Source organism: Salmo salar, chromosome 16 (assembly GCF_965601325.2).
Source record: "Salmo salar chromosome 16, fSalSal1, whole genome shotgun sequence".
Classification (NCBI taxonomy): domain Eukaryota; kingdom Metazoa; phylum Chordata; class Actinopteri; order Salmoniformes; family Salmonidae; genus Salmo; species Salmo salar.
In genome coordinates, this window is record NC_138306.1 from 31,298,481 (window position 1) to 31,316,457 (window position 17,977).

General features: G+C 45.7%; 1 protein-coding gene across 1 annotated transcript in view; it reads right to left on the reverse strand.

Annotated features, from left to right (window-relative positions):
• The window catches only part of LOC106573766 (myocyte enhancer factor 2aa), a 131,446-nt gene that overhangs the window by 15,521 nt on the left and 97,948 nt on the right, over positions 1-17,977 (reverse strand). Inside the window, 1 exon segment of the mRNA XM_045697145.2 lies at positions 15,474-15,687. Coding sequence (XP_045553101.2) covers positions 15,474-15,687 — 214 coding nt within the window.

Genomic DNA, 17,977 nt, shown 5'->3' on the forward strand with positions numbered 1-17,977 from the left:
TATATCAACGATGTCGCTCTTGCTGCTAGTGATTCCTTGATCCACCTCTACTAAGACGACACCATTCTGTATACATCTGGCCCTTCTTTGGACACTGTGTTAACTTGTTTGGGACAGGGGGCAGTATTTTCACGTTCGGATGAAAAGCATGCCCAGAGTTAACTGCCTGCTACTCAGGCCCAGAAGCTAATATATGCATATTATTAGTAGATTTGGACAGAAAACACTCTGACGTTTCTAAAACTGTTTGAATCATGTCTGTGAGTATAACAAAACTCATATTGCAGGCAAAAACCTGAGAAAAATCCAACCAGGAAGTGGGAAATCTGAGGTTTGTAGTTTTTCAAGTGATTGCCTATCCAATATACGGTGTCTGTGGGGTCATATTGCACTTCCTAAGGCTTCCACTAGATGTCAACAGTCTTTAGAATGTTGTTTCAGGCTTCTACTGTGAATGGGGAGAGAATAAGAGCTGTTTGAACCAGGTGTCTGGCAGAATGCCATGAGCTAAGTCACGTGCGCAGCCGTGAGAGCGAGCTGAGTTCCTTTTCATTTCTAAAGACAAAGGAATTGTCCAGTTGCAATATTATTGAAGATTTATGATAAAAACATCCTAAAGATCGATTCTATATATCGTTTGACATGTTTCTACGAACTGTAATAGAACTTTTTTGACTTTTCGTCTGAACTTAGTGCTCGAGCATTGTGCATTTGGAATAGTGAACTGAACGCGCAAACAAAAAGTAGGTATTTGGAAATAGATATCGACTTTATCGAAACAAAACAAACATTTATTGTGGAACTGGGATTCCTGGGAGTGCATTCCGATGAAGATCATCAAAGGTAAGTGAATGTTTATAATGCTATTTCTGACTTTTGTTGACTCCACAACATGGCGGGTATCTGTATGGCTTGTTTTGGTAGCTGAGTGCTATACTCAGATTATTGCAAGGTGTGCTTTCGCCTAAAAGCTTTTTTGAAATCTGACACAGCGGTTGCATTAAGGAGAAGTTTATCTTTAATTCTATGCATAACACTTGTATCTTTTATCAACGTTTATGATGAGTATTTCTGTAAATGTATGTGCTCATTCACCAGAAGTTTTGGGAGGCAAAACATTTCTGAACTTTACGCGCCAATGTAAAATGTTTTTTAAAAAATATAAATATGAACTTTATCGAGCAAAACATACATGTATTGTGTAACACTGAGTCCTGGGAGTGTCATCTGAAGAAGATCGTCAAAGGTTAGTGATTCATTTTAGCTGTATTTCTGGTTTTTGTGATGCCTCTCCTTGCTTGGAAAATGGCTGTGTGGTTTTTCTTGTCTAGGCGCTGTCCTAACATAATCTAATGGTATGCTTTCGCCGTAAAGCCATTTTGAAATCGGACATTGTGGTTGGATTAACGAGAAGTGTATCTTTAAAATGGTGTATAATACTTGTATGTTTGAGAAATTTGAATTTGTTGTTTTGAAGTTGGCGAGGGGTTCTTTCGCCTTTACGCAACAGGTTAACAAACCTCCAAATGAGCTTCAATGCCATACAACACTGATTCCGTGGCCTCTCTTAAATGCTAGTAAAACTAAATGCATGCTCTTCTAGCATCACTACTCTGGACGGTTCTGACTTAGAATATGTGGACAACTGCAAATACCTAGGTGTCTGGCTAGACTGTAAACTCTCCTTCCAGACTCATATTAAGCATCTCCAATCCAAAATTAAATCTAGAATCGGCTTCCTACTTCGCAACAAAACCTCCTTCACTCACGCTGCCAAACATACCCTCGTAAAACTGACTATCCTACCGATCCTCGACTTCGGCGATGTCATTTACATAATAGCCTACAACACTCTACTCAGCAAACTGGATGCATTCTATTACAGTGCCATCCGTTTTGTCACCAAAGCCCCATATACCACCCACCACTGCGACCTGTATGCTCTCGTTGGCTGGCCCTCGCTTCATATCCGTCGCCAAACCCACTGGCTTCGGGTCATCTATAAGTTGTTGCTAGGTAAAGCCCCGCCTTATCTCAGCTCACTGGTCACCATAGCAGCACCCACTCGCATCACGCGCTCCAGCAGGTATATTTCACTGGTCACCCCCAAAGCCAAATCCCTCCTTCGGCCTTGTAGATTGATGAGGAAATTGTTATTTTTAATCAATTGTAGAGTAACAAAATGTGGAAAAAGTCAAGTGGTCTGTATATAGTATTCAGTGCATTTGAAATGTATTCAGACCCCTTGTCTTTTTCCATATTTTGTTAGGTGACAGTCATATTCTAAAATTGAGTAAATAAAACAGTTTCCGCATTAATCTACACACAATACCCCATAATGACAAAGCAAAAACAGAAGTAGCTTATTTACATAAGTATTCAGATCCTTTGCTATGAGACTCAAAATTGAGCTCAGGTGCATCCTGTTTCCATTGATCATCTTTGACATGTTTCTACAACTTGATTGGAGTCCACCTGTGCTATATTAAATTCATTGGACATTTTTTGGAAAGGCACACACCTGTGTGTATATATAAGGTTCCACAGTTGACAGTGCATGTCAGAGCAAAAACCAAGACATAAGGTCGAAGAAATTGTCCGTAAAGCTCCGAAACAGGATTGTGTTGAGGCACAGATCTGGCAAAGGGTACCAAAAAATGTATTCAGCATTGAAGGTCCCAAAGAACACAGTGGCCTCCATCATTCTTAAATGGAAGAAGTTCGGAACCACCAAGACTCTTCCTAGAGCTGGCCTGCCTGGCCAAACTGAGCAATCGGGGGAGAAGGGCCTTGGTCAGGGAGGTGACTAAGAACCCAATGGTCACTCTGACAGAACTCCAGTTTCTCTGTGGGGATGGGAGAACCTTCTAGAAGGACAACCATCTCTGCAGCACCACCAATCAGGCCTTTATGGTAGAGTGGGCAGACAGAAGCCACCCCTCAGTATAAGGCACATGACCTCCCGCTTGGAGTTTGCCAAAAGGCACCTAAAGGAATCTCAGACCATGAGAAACAAGATTCTCTGCTCTGATAAAACCAAGATTGAACACTTTTGCCTGAATGGCAAGCGTCAAGTCTGGAGGAAGCCTGGCACCATTCCTACAGTGAAGCATGATGGTGGCAGCATAATACTGTTGGGATGTTTTTCAGCAGAAGGGACTTGGAGACTAGTCAGGCTTAAAGGAAAGATGAACAGAGCGAAGTACAGAGAGATGCTCCAGAGCGCTCAGGACCTCAGACTGGGGCGAAGGTTCACTTTCCAACAGGACAACGACCCTAAGCACTCAGCCAAGACAACGCAGGAGTAGCTTCGGGACAAGTCTCTGAATTGCCTTGAGTGGCCCAGCTAGAGCCCAGAATTGAACCCGATCGAACATCTCTGGAGAGACCTGAAAATAGCTGTGAGGCGATGCTCCCCATCCAACCTGACCGAGCTTGAGAGGATCTGCATAGAAGAAGGGGAGAAACTCCCCAAATACAGCTGTGCCAAGTTTGCAGCATCATACCCAAGAAGACTCGAGGCTGTAATCACTGCCAAAGGTGCTTCAACAAAGTGCTGAGTAAAGGGTCTGAATACTTATGTAAATGTGATATTTCTGTTTTACATTTTTTATAAATTTGCAAACATTCCTAAAAACCTGTTTTTGCTTTGTCATTATAGGGTATTGTGTGTAGATTGATTAAGAAAAAAAACTATTGAATACATTTTAGAATAAGGCCGTAACGTAACAAAATGTGGTAAAAGTCAAGGGGTCTGAATACTTTCGCAATGCACTGTGTATATATATATATATAAAGCAATATAAAAATCTAAGTTTATTGGTTGGGTACACAGATTTACAGATTTTATCACAGGTGCTTGTGTTTCTGACTAGGTATTCACTTTCACTTTCCTTAATATTGTATCATATGAGACACAGTGGCCTGCCTGCCTGGCAAGGAAAGTGGTTAACGTCCACCTGCCTTTGCCTCTCACAGAGCACATAGCAGCCATGACAGGCTGTCCGGTCATTGTGTACAGAAGACTTAGAGGGATGTCATGGCCTGAATACCTCCAGGGTTCTGCTGGCCTAGGCATCTTGCAGGCTCTCTCCAGCCATATAAGGGCTGCCTTGTTACTTACTGGAAAAAAACAGATGCACCTGTCAATAGGAGGAAGGAAACTGGAGGAGGGATGGTGGTATGGAGGTGTCAGTCTGAAAGGAATCGTTGTATTTATTTACCTGCTAAAGAGAATCGGCCGCTTCAACACTACCCTTTAGTATGTTAACTCTTTCAGTCACAGACAAGTTCCTAATGAAGGGATAGCCCCTAAGAAAATATAGTGACTGTTGTCATCTCTAAACCCTTAACAAAACATGTTTGGAGCAACACAAAGTAAGCAGTCCATTGAGAACAAGAGGCAGTCTTGTTCTGTTACTATCCAGAAGGAACAGTTCAATGTGTGACCTTCCTGGTGTCCTTGGTGGTTTGATTGTGTGTTACTATAGCGGCGGGCCAGACATTAGCAGCTGTCGCCATTTTCCTCTGTTACTGTACTCAACCATCTATTCCTCTTCTTTGGAACAAATTGCCAAATAAAGACCTGTCCCTCTGGTCTTGGAGCCTTGGATGCATCATTACTCCAACATGTCAAGCTGCAGTCTGAATAACATACTGAACACTGTCAAGGTGTTGAGGATAGAAAAGAACATGCTGACATTCTGCTTGGCTGTCTTGCTCTACAGTAAGCACAGTGTCCCATCACTCGAACCTGCATATGTGACCCGTTTCAGGAAACTAGCCATATGTCGAGGATCACTACTTCACAGGAAAGCCATTTGAACGTGAACTTTAAAAAAAAAAAAATCTAAATATGTTTTTGGGCAGAAATGCCTTCTCGAACATGTGAACTTTCATGTGCGTTAATAACAAACTTGTATGCCATCTGTAAATACAAATTACATTTTTAAATTACAAGCCTAGTTGGTTTAGCCACAGAAAAAGACACAACCTTCCCGCTAGCCATGATTGGCTGAGATAATGAGTGGGCTGGACATGCCGAGAGATGAGTTTGGATTGGTCTGGCATATAGCACGCTTCTGTCTATTTGATCTGGTCAGTATGTCTAGGTAATCCTGTCTAACGCACTTTAAAAAAAATGTATCATGTAGTAAAACTGCATAAGTGTTTTGAAATCAGTTGAATTTGAGTATGATAGCTAAGGAGATAGAGAAAACACCTGCCTCCGGATTACATCTTCAAACTAAGGGCAACCATGGCATCCGACAGGAGATACGTCAATCCATGAATGATGTATATGGGTAAGATAGTCTAGCTAGCTACATTTTCAGATATTACACGTTTCTGATTTTGACAGAAAGTGGTTTCATTTAAAGTTAAAGTGTACTGTTAGCTAGTTAGCTAACATTAGCTGGCTGGCTCGCTAGCTAACGTTACGTGTATGATCTTATTATTCATATCTCAGAGCCATTTGCTTGGCTAGCTATAGCCTAATGTTAGCTAGCTAACATTGAACCTGTTTGGTTAGCTACCTGTAGATTCATGCAGGGTAGTAATGTCATGAGTTGGGATTATGGTTCACTGACTACCTAGCTAGCTAGCTACATGTCTTAACAAAAAACTCCACTATGCAAGTAACCATTTCGGGTGCGTTCGTAAATTCAGTCTGGTCATCTACTCCGATTTCAGAGCACTCTCGTCTGAGTGTGTCAGAGAGCAGAATAGCTGATGAATTTACGAACGCTCAACACCCGTTGAATATCGGCAAAAAAGCATAATTAAATTATTGCCAGCAGCACAGTTACAGTCACCAATGCTCTGGATAACATAACAGCCTAACCAGCTCTGCTAGGGCAAGTAATGTTCAGTGAGCTGTTCCCTCATTTGTGTCTGGAAGTAGCTAGCAAGTTAGCTTGGGTGCTCGACGGCTGTTGTTAGTACAGAACGCTCGATCAACCCTTAAAGAGATGGGTGGGGATAAAGCTTAAGAACAGTGGGTGTAGACAAAAAATAGTAATAATCAAATCAAATCAAATACACATTTTATTGGTCACATACACGTGTTTAGCAGATGTTATTGCGGGTGTTGCGAAAAGCTTGTGCTTCCAGTTCCAAAAGTGTAGCAATATCTATAGTAACAAGTAGTATCTCACAATTTCACAACAAATACCTAATACACACAAATCTAAGTAAAGGAATGGAATTAAAAATATATAAATATATGGATGAGCAATGTCAGAGCGGCATAGACTAAGATACAGTAGATAGTATAGAATACAGTATATGCATATGAGATGAGTAATGCAAGATATGTAAACACTATTAAAGTAACATTATTTCAAATCAGCCGGGTTAGACAATCTGGAACCTCTCTTTTTAAAAATATCTGCCAAAATTGTTGCAGCCCTATTACTAGCCTGTTCAACCTCTCTTTCATATCGTCTGAGATTCCCAAAGATTGGCAAGCTGCCGTGGTCATCCCCTCTTCAAAGGGGGAGACACTCTAGACCCAAACTGCTACAGACCTATATCTATCCCATCCTGCCTTTCTAAGGTCTTCGAAAGCCAAGTTAACAAACAGATCACCGACCATTTCGAATCCCACCGTACCTTCTCCGCTATGCAATCTGGTTTCAGAGCTGGTCATGGGTGCACCTCAGCCACACTCAAGGTCCTAAACGATATCATAACCGCCATCGATAAGCGACATTACTGTGCAGCTGTATTCATCGACCTGGTCAAGGCTTTCGACTCTGTCAATCACCACATTCTTATCGGCTGACTCAACAGCCTTGGTTTCTCAAATGATTGCCTCGCCTGGTTCACCAACTACTTCTCTGATAAAGTGCAGTGTGTCAAATCGGAGGGCCTGTTGTCCGCACCTCTGGCAGTCTCTATGGGGGTGTCACAGGGTTCAATTCTCGGGCCGACTCTCTTCTCTGTATACATCACTGATGTCGCTCTTGCTGCTGGTGATTCTTTGATCCACCTCTATGCAGACGACACAATTCTGTATACCTCTGGCCCTTCTTTGGACACTGTTAATTAACTAACCTCCAGATGAGCTTCAATGCCATTCAACTCAACTTTGGTGGCCTCCAAATGCTCTTAAATGCAAGTAAAACTAAATGCATGCTCTTCAACCGATCGCTGCCCGCACCTGCCCGTCCAGCATTACTACTCTGGACGGTTCTGACTTAGAATATGTGGACAACTACAAATACCTAGGTGTCTGGTTAGACTGTAAACTCTCCTTCCAGACTCACATTAAGCATCTCCAATCCAAAATTAATCTAGAATCGGTTTCCTACCAGGTCATCTACAAGTCTCTGCTAGGTAAAACCCCACCTTATCTCAGCTCACTGGTCACCATAGCAGCACCCACCCATGGCACGCGCTCCAGCAGGTATATCTCACTGGTCACCCCCAAAGCCAATTCTTCCCTTGGCCGCCTTTCCTTCCAGTTCTTTGCTGCCAATGACTGGAACGAACTGCAAAAATCACTGAAGCTGGAGACTCCTATCTCCCTCACTAGCTTTAAGCACCAGGTGTCAGAGGAGCTCACAGATCACTGCACCTGTACATAGCCCATCCAACTACCTCATTCCCATACTGTATTTATTTATTTATTTATCTTGCTCCTTTGCACCCCAGTATCTCTACTTGCACATTCATCTTCTGCACATCTACCATTCCAGTGTTTAATTGTTATATTGTAATTACTTCGCCACCATCATGGCCTATCCCTTATTGCCCTTAGCTCCCTTATCCTACCTCATTTGCACACACTGTATATAGACTTTTTCTACTGTATTATTGACTGTATGTTTGCTTATTCCATGTGTAACTCTGTGTTGTTGTATGTGTCGAACTGCTTTGCTTTATCTTGGCCAGGTCGCAATTGTAAATGAGAACTTGTTCTCAACTAGCCTACCTGGTTAAATAAAGGTGAAATAAATAAAAAAAATAAAGAGACTAGTGTTCCATTTATTAAAGTAGCCAATGATTTCAAGTCTGTGTATGTAGGCAGCAGCCTCTCTGTGCTAGTGATGGCTATTTAACAGTCTGATGGCCTAGAGATAGAAGCTGTTTTTCAGTCTATTGGTCCCAAATTTGATGCATCTGGACTGACCTCGCCTTCTGGATGACAGCGGGGTGAATAGGCAGCGGCTTGGGTGGTAGGCTTTGATTATCTTTTTGGCCTTCCTGTGACATCGGATGCTGTAGGTGTCCTGGAGGGCAAGTAGTTTGCCCTCCGTGAAGCGGTGTGCAAACCGCACCACCCTCACCACCCTCTGGAGAGCCCGGTTGTGGGCGGTGCAGTTGCCGTACCAGGCGATGATACAGCACGACAGGATGCGATGATACAACTGTACATCTGTAAAAGTTTGTGAGGGTTTTAGGTGACCCGCCAAATTTCTTCAGCCTCCTGAGGTTGGAGAGGCGCTGTTGCGCCTTCGTCACCACACTGTCTGTGTGGGTGGACCATTTCAGTTTGTCAGCGATATGTACGCCGATGAACTTAAAAAGTTTCCATCTTCTTCACTGCTGTCCCGTCGATGTGTATAGGAGGGTGCTTCCTCTGCTGTTTCCTGAAGTCCATGATCATCTCCTTTGTTTTGTTGACGTTGAGTGAGCAGTTATTTTCCTGACACCACACACCCAGAGCCCTCACCTCCTCCCTGTAGGTTGTCTCGTTATTGTTGGTAATCAAGCCTAATACTGTTGTGTCGTCTGCAAACTTGCTGATTGAATAGGAATCGAGCATTGTCACGCAGTCATGGATGAACAGGGAGTACAGGAGGAGGCTGAGCACTCACCCTTGTGGGGCCCCAGTGTTGAGGATCAGCGAAGTGGAGATTATGTTTCCTACCATCACCACCTGGGAGTGGCCCGTAAGGAAGTCCAGGACCCAAATGCACAGGGCGGGGTTCAGACCTAGGACCGCGAGCTTAATGATGAGCTTGGAGGGTACTATGTTGTTGAATGCTGAGCTATAGCCAATGAACAGAATTCTTACATACGTTTTCCTCTTGTGCAGATGGGATAGGCCAGTGTGTAGTATGATGGCGATTGCATCGTCTGTGGACCTATATGGGCGGTAAGCAAATTGAAGTGGGTCTAAGTGACAGGTAAGGTGGAGGTGATATGATCCTTGACTAGTCTCTCAAAGCACTGCATGATGACAGAAGTGAGTGCTACGGGGCGATTTTTAGTTTTAGTTCAGTTTCTTTTGCATTCTTGGGTACAGGAACAATGGTGGCCATCTGGAAGTAAGTGGGGACAGAAGACTGGGATAGGGAATATGTCCGTAAACACACCAGTCAGCTGGTCTGCGCTTGCTCTGAGGACGCGGCTAGGGATGCCGTCTGGGCCAGCCACGGAAAAGGCGAGCCCACAGTCCTTGGTAGCTGGCTGCGTCGTTGGCACTTTCTTATCCTACAAGCAGGCAAATAACGTGTTTAGCCTGTCCGGATGCAAGACGTTGGTGTCCGTGACGTGGCTGGTTTTCCTTTTGTAGTCCGTGATTGTCTGTAGACCCTGCTACATACGTCTCATGTCTGAGCCGTTGAATTACTTCTCCACTTTGCCTCTATACTGATGTTTTGCCTGTTTGATTGCCTTGCGGAGGGAATGACTACTCTGTTTGTATTCTGCCATATTCCCAGTCACATTGCCATGGTTAAATAGTACCACAACATTCAAAGGCCATTTTCTCAAAAGTGAGTTTACAAGTTTATCAACTTTCAAAGCAGAATGACTTTCCCATTGTTCCTCAACTATACAGTCGTGGCCAAAAGTTTTGAGAACGACACAAATATTAATTTCCACAAAGTTTGCTGCTTCAGTGTCTTTAGATATTTTTGTCAGATGTTACTATGGAATACTGAAGTATAATTACAAGCATTTCATAAGTGTCAAAGGCTTTTATTGACAATTACATGAAGTTGATGCAAAGAGTCAATATTTGCAGTGTTGACCCTTCTTTTTCAAGACCTCTGCAATCCGCACTGGCATGCTGTCAATTCACTTCTGGGCCACATCCTGACTGATGGCAGCCCATTCTTGCATAATCTTATGCTTGGAGTTTTGTTTGTCCACCCGCCTCTTGAGGATTGACCACAAGTTCTCAATGGATTTAAGGTCTGGGGAGTTTCCTGGCCATGGACCCAAAATGTCGATGTTTTGTTCCCCGAGCCACTTAGTTATCACTTTTGCCTTATGGCAAGGTGCTCCATCATGCTGGAAAAGGCATTGTTCGTCACCAAACTGTTCCTGGATGGTTGAGAGAAGTTGCTCTCAGAGGATGTGTTGCTACCATTCTTTATTCATGGCTGTGTTCTTAGGCAAAATTGTGAGTGAGCCCACTCTCTTGGCTGAGAAGCAACCCCACACATGAATGGTCTCAGGATGCTTTACTATTGGCATGACACAGGACTGATGGTAGCGCTCACCTTGTCTTCTCCGGACAAGCTTTTTTCCGGATGCCCCAAACAATCGGAAAGGGAATTCATCAGAGAAAATGACTCTACCCCAGTCCTCAGCATTCAATCCCTGTACCTTTTGCAGAATATCAGTCTGTCCCTGATGTTATTTCTGGAAAGAAGTGGCTTTTTTGCTGCCCTTCTTGACACCAGGCCATCCTCCAAAAGTCTTCGCCTCACTGTGCGTGCAGATGCACTCACACCTGCCTGCTGCCATTCCTGAGCAAGCTCTGTACTAGTGGTGCCCCGATCCCATAGCTGAATCAACTTTAGGAGACGGTCCTGGCGCTTGCTGGACTTTCTTGGGTGCCCTGAAGCCTTCTTCACAACAATTGAACCGCTCTCCTTGAAGTTCTTGATGATCTGATAAATGGTTGATTTAGGTGCAATCTTAATGGCAGCAATATCCTTGCCTGTAAAGCCCTTTTTGTGCAAAGCAATGATGATGGCATGTGTTTCCTTGCAGGTAACCATGGTTGACAGAGGAAGAACAATGATTCCAAGCACCACCCTCCTTTTAAAGCTTCCAGTCTGTTATTCGAACTCATTCAGCATGACAGAGTGATCTCCAGCCGTGTCCTCATCAACACTCACACCTGTGTTAACGAGAGAATCACTGACATGATGTCAGCTGGTCCTTTTGTGGCAGGGCTGAAATGCAGTGGAAATGTTTTTTGGGGGGATTCAGTTCATTTGCATGGCAAAGAGGGACTTTGCAATTAATTGCGATTCATCTGATCACTCTTCATAACATTCTGGAGTATATGCAAATTGCCATCATACAAACTGAGGCAGCAGACTGTGAAAATTAATATTTGTGTCATTCTCGAAACTTTTGGCCACGACTGTAGTGTATGACATACCATTTTGAGTCTATACTTTTATCCAATATAAAAAACACAATTTCAGATTTTGCTGCATAAGACTGATTTGAGCCGGTCGAAATCGCTCCACTATTTCCTGGTTGCTAAAATTGTAATATTTTGACTAATTTCAGTTTGTGGCAAAACAAGCAATGTATAGTGTAGAGAATCATTTTACCATCTAAAACGCGAGGAGAATTTTTTTAAATAACTAAAAATATTGTATTTTCAGCTAAATGAAGCTGGTGTACAAAACCGAAAGTAAAAGCCACAAAAACTAAATGTCACGTCCTGACCAGTAGAGGGTGTAGTTGGGTCAGGACGTGGCAGAAGGGAGTGTGTGTTTTATTGTTTCATTGATTTTGGCCGTGTGACTTCCAATCAGGCACAGCTGTAGAGGGTTGTGGTTGATTGGGAGTCACACATAAGTTGCCTACGTTTCCTTGGTGTTTCGTGGGTAATTGTGCTTGTCACTGTGGTTGCACCTGACAGGACTGTGTTGGCTGTCAGTTTTGTTGTTTTTGTAAATTGCGTAGTGTTCGTTTAATTAAATATAACTCCGCCGCATTTTGGTCCACTTCTTCCATAGACAGCCGTTACAGAATTACCCACCAAACCAGGACCAAGCGGCGGAAGAGGAAGGAGCAGCAGGAGTACAGCGTTATGGACGAATGGACTTGGGAACATATCCTGGACGGAGAGGGACCATAGACTCAGGCTGGGGATTATCGCCTCCCGCAGTGGGAGATTGAAGCGGCGAGAGCGGAGAGGCGCTATTACGAGGAGAGAGAGCGCAACGAGCGCGAGAGGCAGCCCCAATAATTTTTTGGGGGGGGGCACACGGGACAGTCGGTGGAGCTGAGGTCGGAACCAGAGCCAGTCGGGATGACATTGGAGGTGAGCGAGGGATATGAGACAGAGACTGTGACGGGGTTAATGGGGAAATTAGGAGAGAGAGAGATGAGAGAGCTGCTAGTGTGGTGCATAAAGTACGGCATTCGCCCTAATGAGCGTGTCGTGGGAATGATGTCACCTAAGGCAGCTCTCCATACTCGTCCTGAGGTGCGTGCTGGTTGTCTGGTAAAGACTGTGCCTGCGCCCAGAAACAGGCCTCCTGCATGTCTTCCCAGCCCTGCACGTCCTGTGCCTACGCCCAGAACCAAGCCTCCTGCATGTCTTCCCATCCTGGTCAAGCCCGTGCCTCCTCCACGGACCAGTACTCCAGTGGGTCTCCCTATCCTGGTCAAGCCCGTGTCTCCTCCACGGACCAGTCCTCCAGTGGGTCTCTCCACCCTGGTCTCTCCTGTGCCACCTCCTCAAACCAGGCATCCAGCGGGTCTTCCCAGACTGGTGAGTCCAGGGCCTACGCCCAGAGCCAGGTCTCCGTTATGTCTCCCCAGCCTGGTGAATCCTGAGCCGGAACCACCAGAGCTGCCCGCCAGTCAACAGTCACCAGAGCTGCCCGCCAGTCAACAGTCACCAGAGCTGCCCGCCAGTCAACAGTCACCAGAGCTGCCCGCCAGTCAACAGTCACCAGAGCTGCCCGCCAGTCAACAGTCGTCAGAGCTGCCCGCCAGTCAACAGTCGTCAGAACTGCCCGCCAGTCAACAGTCGTCAGAGCTGCCCGCCAGTCAACAGTCGTCAGAACTGCCAGAGTGGCCAGACTGCCCGGAACTGCCAGAGTGGCCAGACTGCCCGGAACTGCCAGAGTGGCCAGACTGCCCGGAACTGCCAGAGTGGCCAGACTGCCCGGAACTGCCAGAGTGGCCAGACTGCCCGGAACTGCCAGAGTGGCCAGACTGCCCGGAACTGCCAGAGTGGCCAGACTGCCCGGAACTGCCAGAGTGGCCAGACTGCCCGGAACTGCCAGAGTGGCCAGACTGCCCGGAACTGCCAGAGTGGCCAGACTGCCCGGAACTGCCAGAGTGGCCAGACTGCCCGGAACTGCCAGAGTGGCCAGACTGCCCGGAACTGCCAGAGTGGCCAGACTGCCCGGAACTGCCAGAGTGGCCAGACTGCCCGGAACTGCCAGAGTGGCCAGACTGCCCGGAACTGCCAGACTGCCCGGAACTGCCAGACTGCCCGGAACTGCCAGACTGCCCGGAACTGCCGGAGTGGCCAGTCTGCCCGGAGCTGCCGGAGTGGCCAGACTGCCCGGAGCTGCCGGAGTGGCCAGACTGCCCGGAGCTGCCGGAGTGGCCAGACTGCCCGGAGCTGCCGGAGTGGCCAGACTGCCCGGAGCTGCCGGAGTGGCCAGACTGCCCGGAGCTGCCGGAGTGGCCAGACTGCCCCGAGCTGCCGGAGTGGCCAGACTGCCCCGAGCTGCCGGAGTGGCCAGACGGCCCCGAGCTGCCGGAGTGGCCAGACTGCCCCGAGCTGCCGGAGTGGCCAGACTGCCCCGAGCTGCCGGAGTGGCCAGACTGCCCCGAGCTGCCGGAGTGGCCAGACTGCCCCGAGCTGCCGGAGTGGCCAGACTGCCCCGAGCTGCCGGAGTGGCCAGACTGCCCCGAGCTGCCGGAGTGGCCAGACTGCCCCGAGCTGCCGGAGTGGCCAGACTGCCCCGAGCTGCCGGAGTGGCCAGACTGCCCCGAGCTGCCGGAGTGGCCAGACTGCCCCGAGCTGCCGGAGTGGCCAGACTGCCCCGAGCTGCCGGAGTGGCCAGACCGCCCCGACAGCCTGGAACGGCCAGAACCGGAGCCACCTCCAGAGATAGGTGGGTTGGGGAGGGGGGGTGTAGCACAGTGCCGTCGGTGACGGCAGCCACGCTCCCTTCCCTCCCTTATTGTTTAGGTGTTCTTTTTTGTTGGGGATTTTCTTGTGTTTTCCTTTTTTAGGTGCATCCCGGGGTCTGCACCTTGAGGGGGGGGGTACTGTCACGTCCTTACCAGTAGAGGGTATAGTTGGGTCAGGACGTGGCAGAAGGGAGTGTGTGTTTTATTGTTTCATTGATTTTGGCCGTGTGACTTCCAATCAGGCACAGCTGTAGAGGGTTGTGGTTGATTGGGAGTCACACATAAGTTGCCTACGTTTCCTTGGTGTTTCGTGGGTAATTGTGCTTGTCACTGTGGTTGCACCTGACAGGACTGTGTTGGCTGTCAGTTTTGTTGTTTTTGTAAATTGCGTAGTGTTCGTTTAATTAAATATGACGAACCCTAACTCCGCCGCATTTTAGTCCACTTCTTCCATAGACAGCCGTTACACTAAACTTAAGAATGGAAGAATAGAAATAGCGCATATAGAACAGATATACCACATCTTAGACTTGCTTTCAGTGAGAATGACAGAACTATAACATTTCTATGGGAATTTGGTCAGGTCAGCCAAAAAGTTACATATTGCAGCTTTAATGTTCCCAATACTCACGTACAGACAACAAATACAGTCCCCTCGCATGCAATGAAGTGTGCCAAAAAGCATGGAATGACCAATTGAAACAGACAAGAGAGGCCTTTGACCATGTCGTAGGCAAATGTATGCAGCCGGTTGAGCTGAGGGCCTGTTGGGCAGAGCAACAGTGAACTAATCAGTACCTCCTGAGGACATACTTTTCCGGCTGGGCTGGGGCCCACGCCAGGTCTGTCCTTCCCAGCATGCCAGCTAATAAGATGCATGAAATTATATGATTAACCATCTGCATCCTTCAGCTGGGAGCCTGGGATCAGCCTGGGTACAGCACTCATTCCTTCCAAAGAAGCTGGACTCATGCTCCAGAATACATGGAATGTAGAATTCTTACTCATCTTTTTGTCAAGCAAAACCTTTTGTGGAAGGTAATAAGTAGCCCACAGACCACCTCGCATACTCAACAATATCGAGATATGTTGAGTTTCCTTGTAGGCCTATTTGGTGGGGAAACTGTGAAGCCAGCTGTATAGCTTATTGCCTGTTTCTGTTTATTAAAGAATGTGAAACAATGTCGTGTCTGTTTTCTGCTTTTTATTAAATCATGCATAGCTGTTCTTTATATAGCCTAAAATAAATGTGTTCATATGTGACTCGTTTCAGCAAACTAGGCGTATTTCGTGCATCACTACTTCATAGGAGAAGTACATACATAGTTACCACCATGTATGTACTATTGTCAGGTGTAGTGAAAACAACAGTGAGGTGTAGTGGTACTGACCTGCATTGCCTTGAGTGGGGGGCCTCTGCTGACCACCGCTCCTGTGTAAGGAGGCCTGAGGGGGGGAGAGCATCCCGCTGTCACTCAGAGAGGCTGCGGCCTGGGCCAGGGCCTGGCTGCTCATGGATCCTCCTGGGTTGTAGGACATGGTATTCTGGTTGGAGACTGGCACTGCCACATGCATGGGGAAGTTCTGCTGGGGCAGCGCTGTGGGCTACAGGAGGGAAACACAGAGACATGAAGAGAATCAAAGACCTGGCGCTGGGCTGAGGGTCACACGGGGAAAGAGACGGCAGAGATGGCATCTGTGATGGTGCCACATCAATTACATTGGTATGGTTAACAGAGCAGTCCTATTAACTGATGGCAATGTTCCAAATCTAGGTTGATTGGATGCTGACATAAGCCTGTATAATATATAAATACTAATGTATAAAATGTACAATGACCACTATATTTCTGTAAATGCACAAAACAATAATTTTGCTATTTAAAAAACATTACAGATCAAAACATGCACAATAGCAAGTGTCTTGTACCAGGTGTTCAGACTTGCATTGTAATAGTCAGCACTGCAGATCATCAACATTTCTTATTTTTATCCGTATAGACTAATTGTGTTATTTCCCTAAATATACAGTTGAAGTCGGAAGTTTACATACACTTAGGTTGGAGTCATTAAAACTCGTTTTTCGACCACTCCACAAATTTCTTGTTAACAAACTATAGTTTTCACAAGTCGGTTAGGACGTCTACTTTGTGCATGACACAAGTAATTTTTCCAACAATTGTTTACAGATAGATTATTTCACTTATAATTCACTGTATCACAATTCCAGTGGGTCAGAAGTTTTAATACACTAAGTTGACTGTGCCTTTAAACAGCTTGGAAAATTCCAGAAATGGCTTTAGAAGCTTCTGATAATTGACATCATAATTGGCTAATTGACATCATTTGAGTCAATTGGAGGTGTATCTAGGGATTTATTTCAAGGCCTACCTTCAAACTCAGTGCCTCTTTGCTTGACATCATGGGAAAATCAAAAGAAATCAGCCAAAAAATTGTTGACCTCCACAAGTCTGCTTCATCCTTGGGAGCAATTTCCAAACACTTGAAGGTACCACGTTCATCTCTACAAGCAATAGTACGCAAGTATAAACACCATGGGACCACGCAGCCATCACACCGCTCAAGAAGGAGAAGTGTTGTGTCTCCTAAAGATGAGCGTACTTTGGTGCAAAAAGTGCAAATCAATCCCAGAACAACAGCAAAGGACCTTGTGAAGATGCAGGAGGAAACAGGTACAAAAGTATCTATATCCACAGTAAAACGAATCCTATATCGACATAACCTGAAAGGCCGCTCAGCAAGGAAGAAGCCACTGCTCCAAAACCGCCATAAAAAAGCCAGACCGGTTTGCAACTGCACATGGGGAGAAAGATCATACTTTCTGGAGTAATTTCCTCTGGTCTGATGAAACAAAAATGGCCATAATGGCCATAAAGACCATCATTATGTTTGGAGGAAATAGGGGGAGGCTTGCAAGCCAAAGAACACCATCCCAGACGTGAAGAACGGGGGTGGCAGCATCATGTTGTGGGGGTGCTTTGCTGCAGGAGGGACTGGTGCACTTCATAAAATAGATGGCATCATGAGGCAGGAAAATTATGTGGATATATTGAAGAAACATCTCAAGACATCAGTCAGGAAGTTAAAGCTTGGTCGCAAATGAGTCTTCCAAATGGACAATGACTCAAAGCATACGTCCAAAGTTGTGGCAAAAGGGCTTAAGGACAACAAAGTCAAGGTATTGGAGTGGCCATCACAAAGCCCTGACCTCAATCCTATAGAAAACTTGTGGGCAGAACTGAAAAAGCGTGTGCGAGCAAGGAGGCCTACAAATCTGACTCAGTTACACCAGCTCTTTCAGGAGGAATGGGACAAAATTCACCCAACTTATTGTGGGAAGCTTGTGGAAGGCTACCCAAAACGTTTGACCCAATTGAAACAATTTAAAGGCAATGCTACCAAATACTAATTAAGTGTATGTAAACTTCTGACCCACTGGGAATGTGATGAAAGAAGTAAAAGCTGAAATAAATCATTCTCTCTACTATTATTCTGACATTTCACATTCTTAAAATAAAGTGACCTAAGACAGGGAATTTTTACTAGGATTAAATGTCAGGAATTGTGAATAACTGAGTTTAAATGTATTCGGCTAAGTTGTATGTAAACTTCTGACTTCAACTGTAAATGCATTTTGGATCAAAACTCCATGTCAGTGCAGTGCAGTGCTGACAATCCAAATAGTTTGTGAGAGTAACTGGTGACAGTGAGACCACTCCATTCACAACATAGTCCAGTGAGGCAGTCAGTTAGTGATATTGTTAGTGTGTTAATTGCAAACAATTGTGCTCTCCATGTCAGAATTAGAGAGAAAAAAACAGTTGAAGCACTATACTTTATGCAGGATTCTATGATTGCCACCCGCAATAAGATC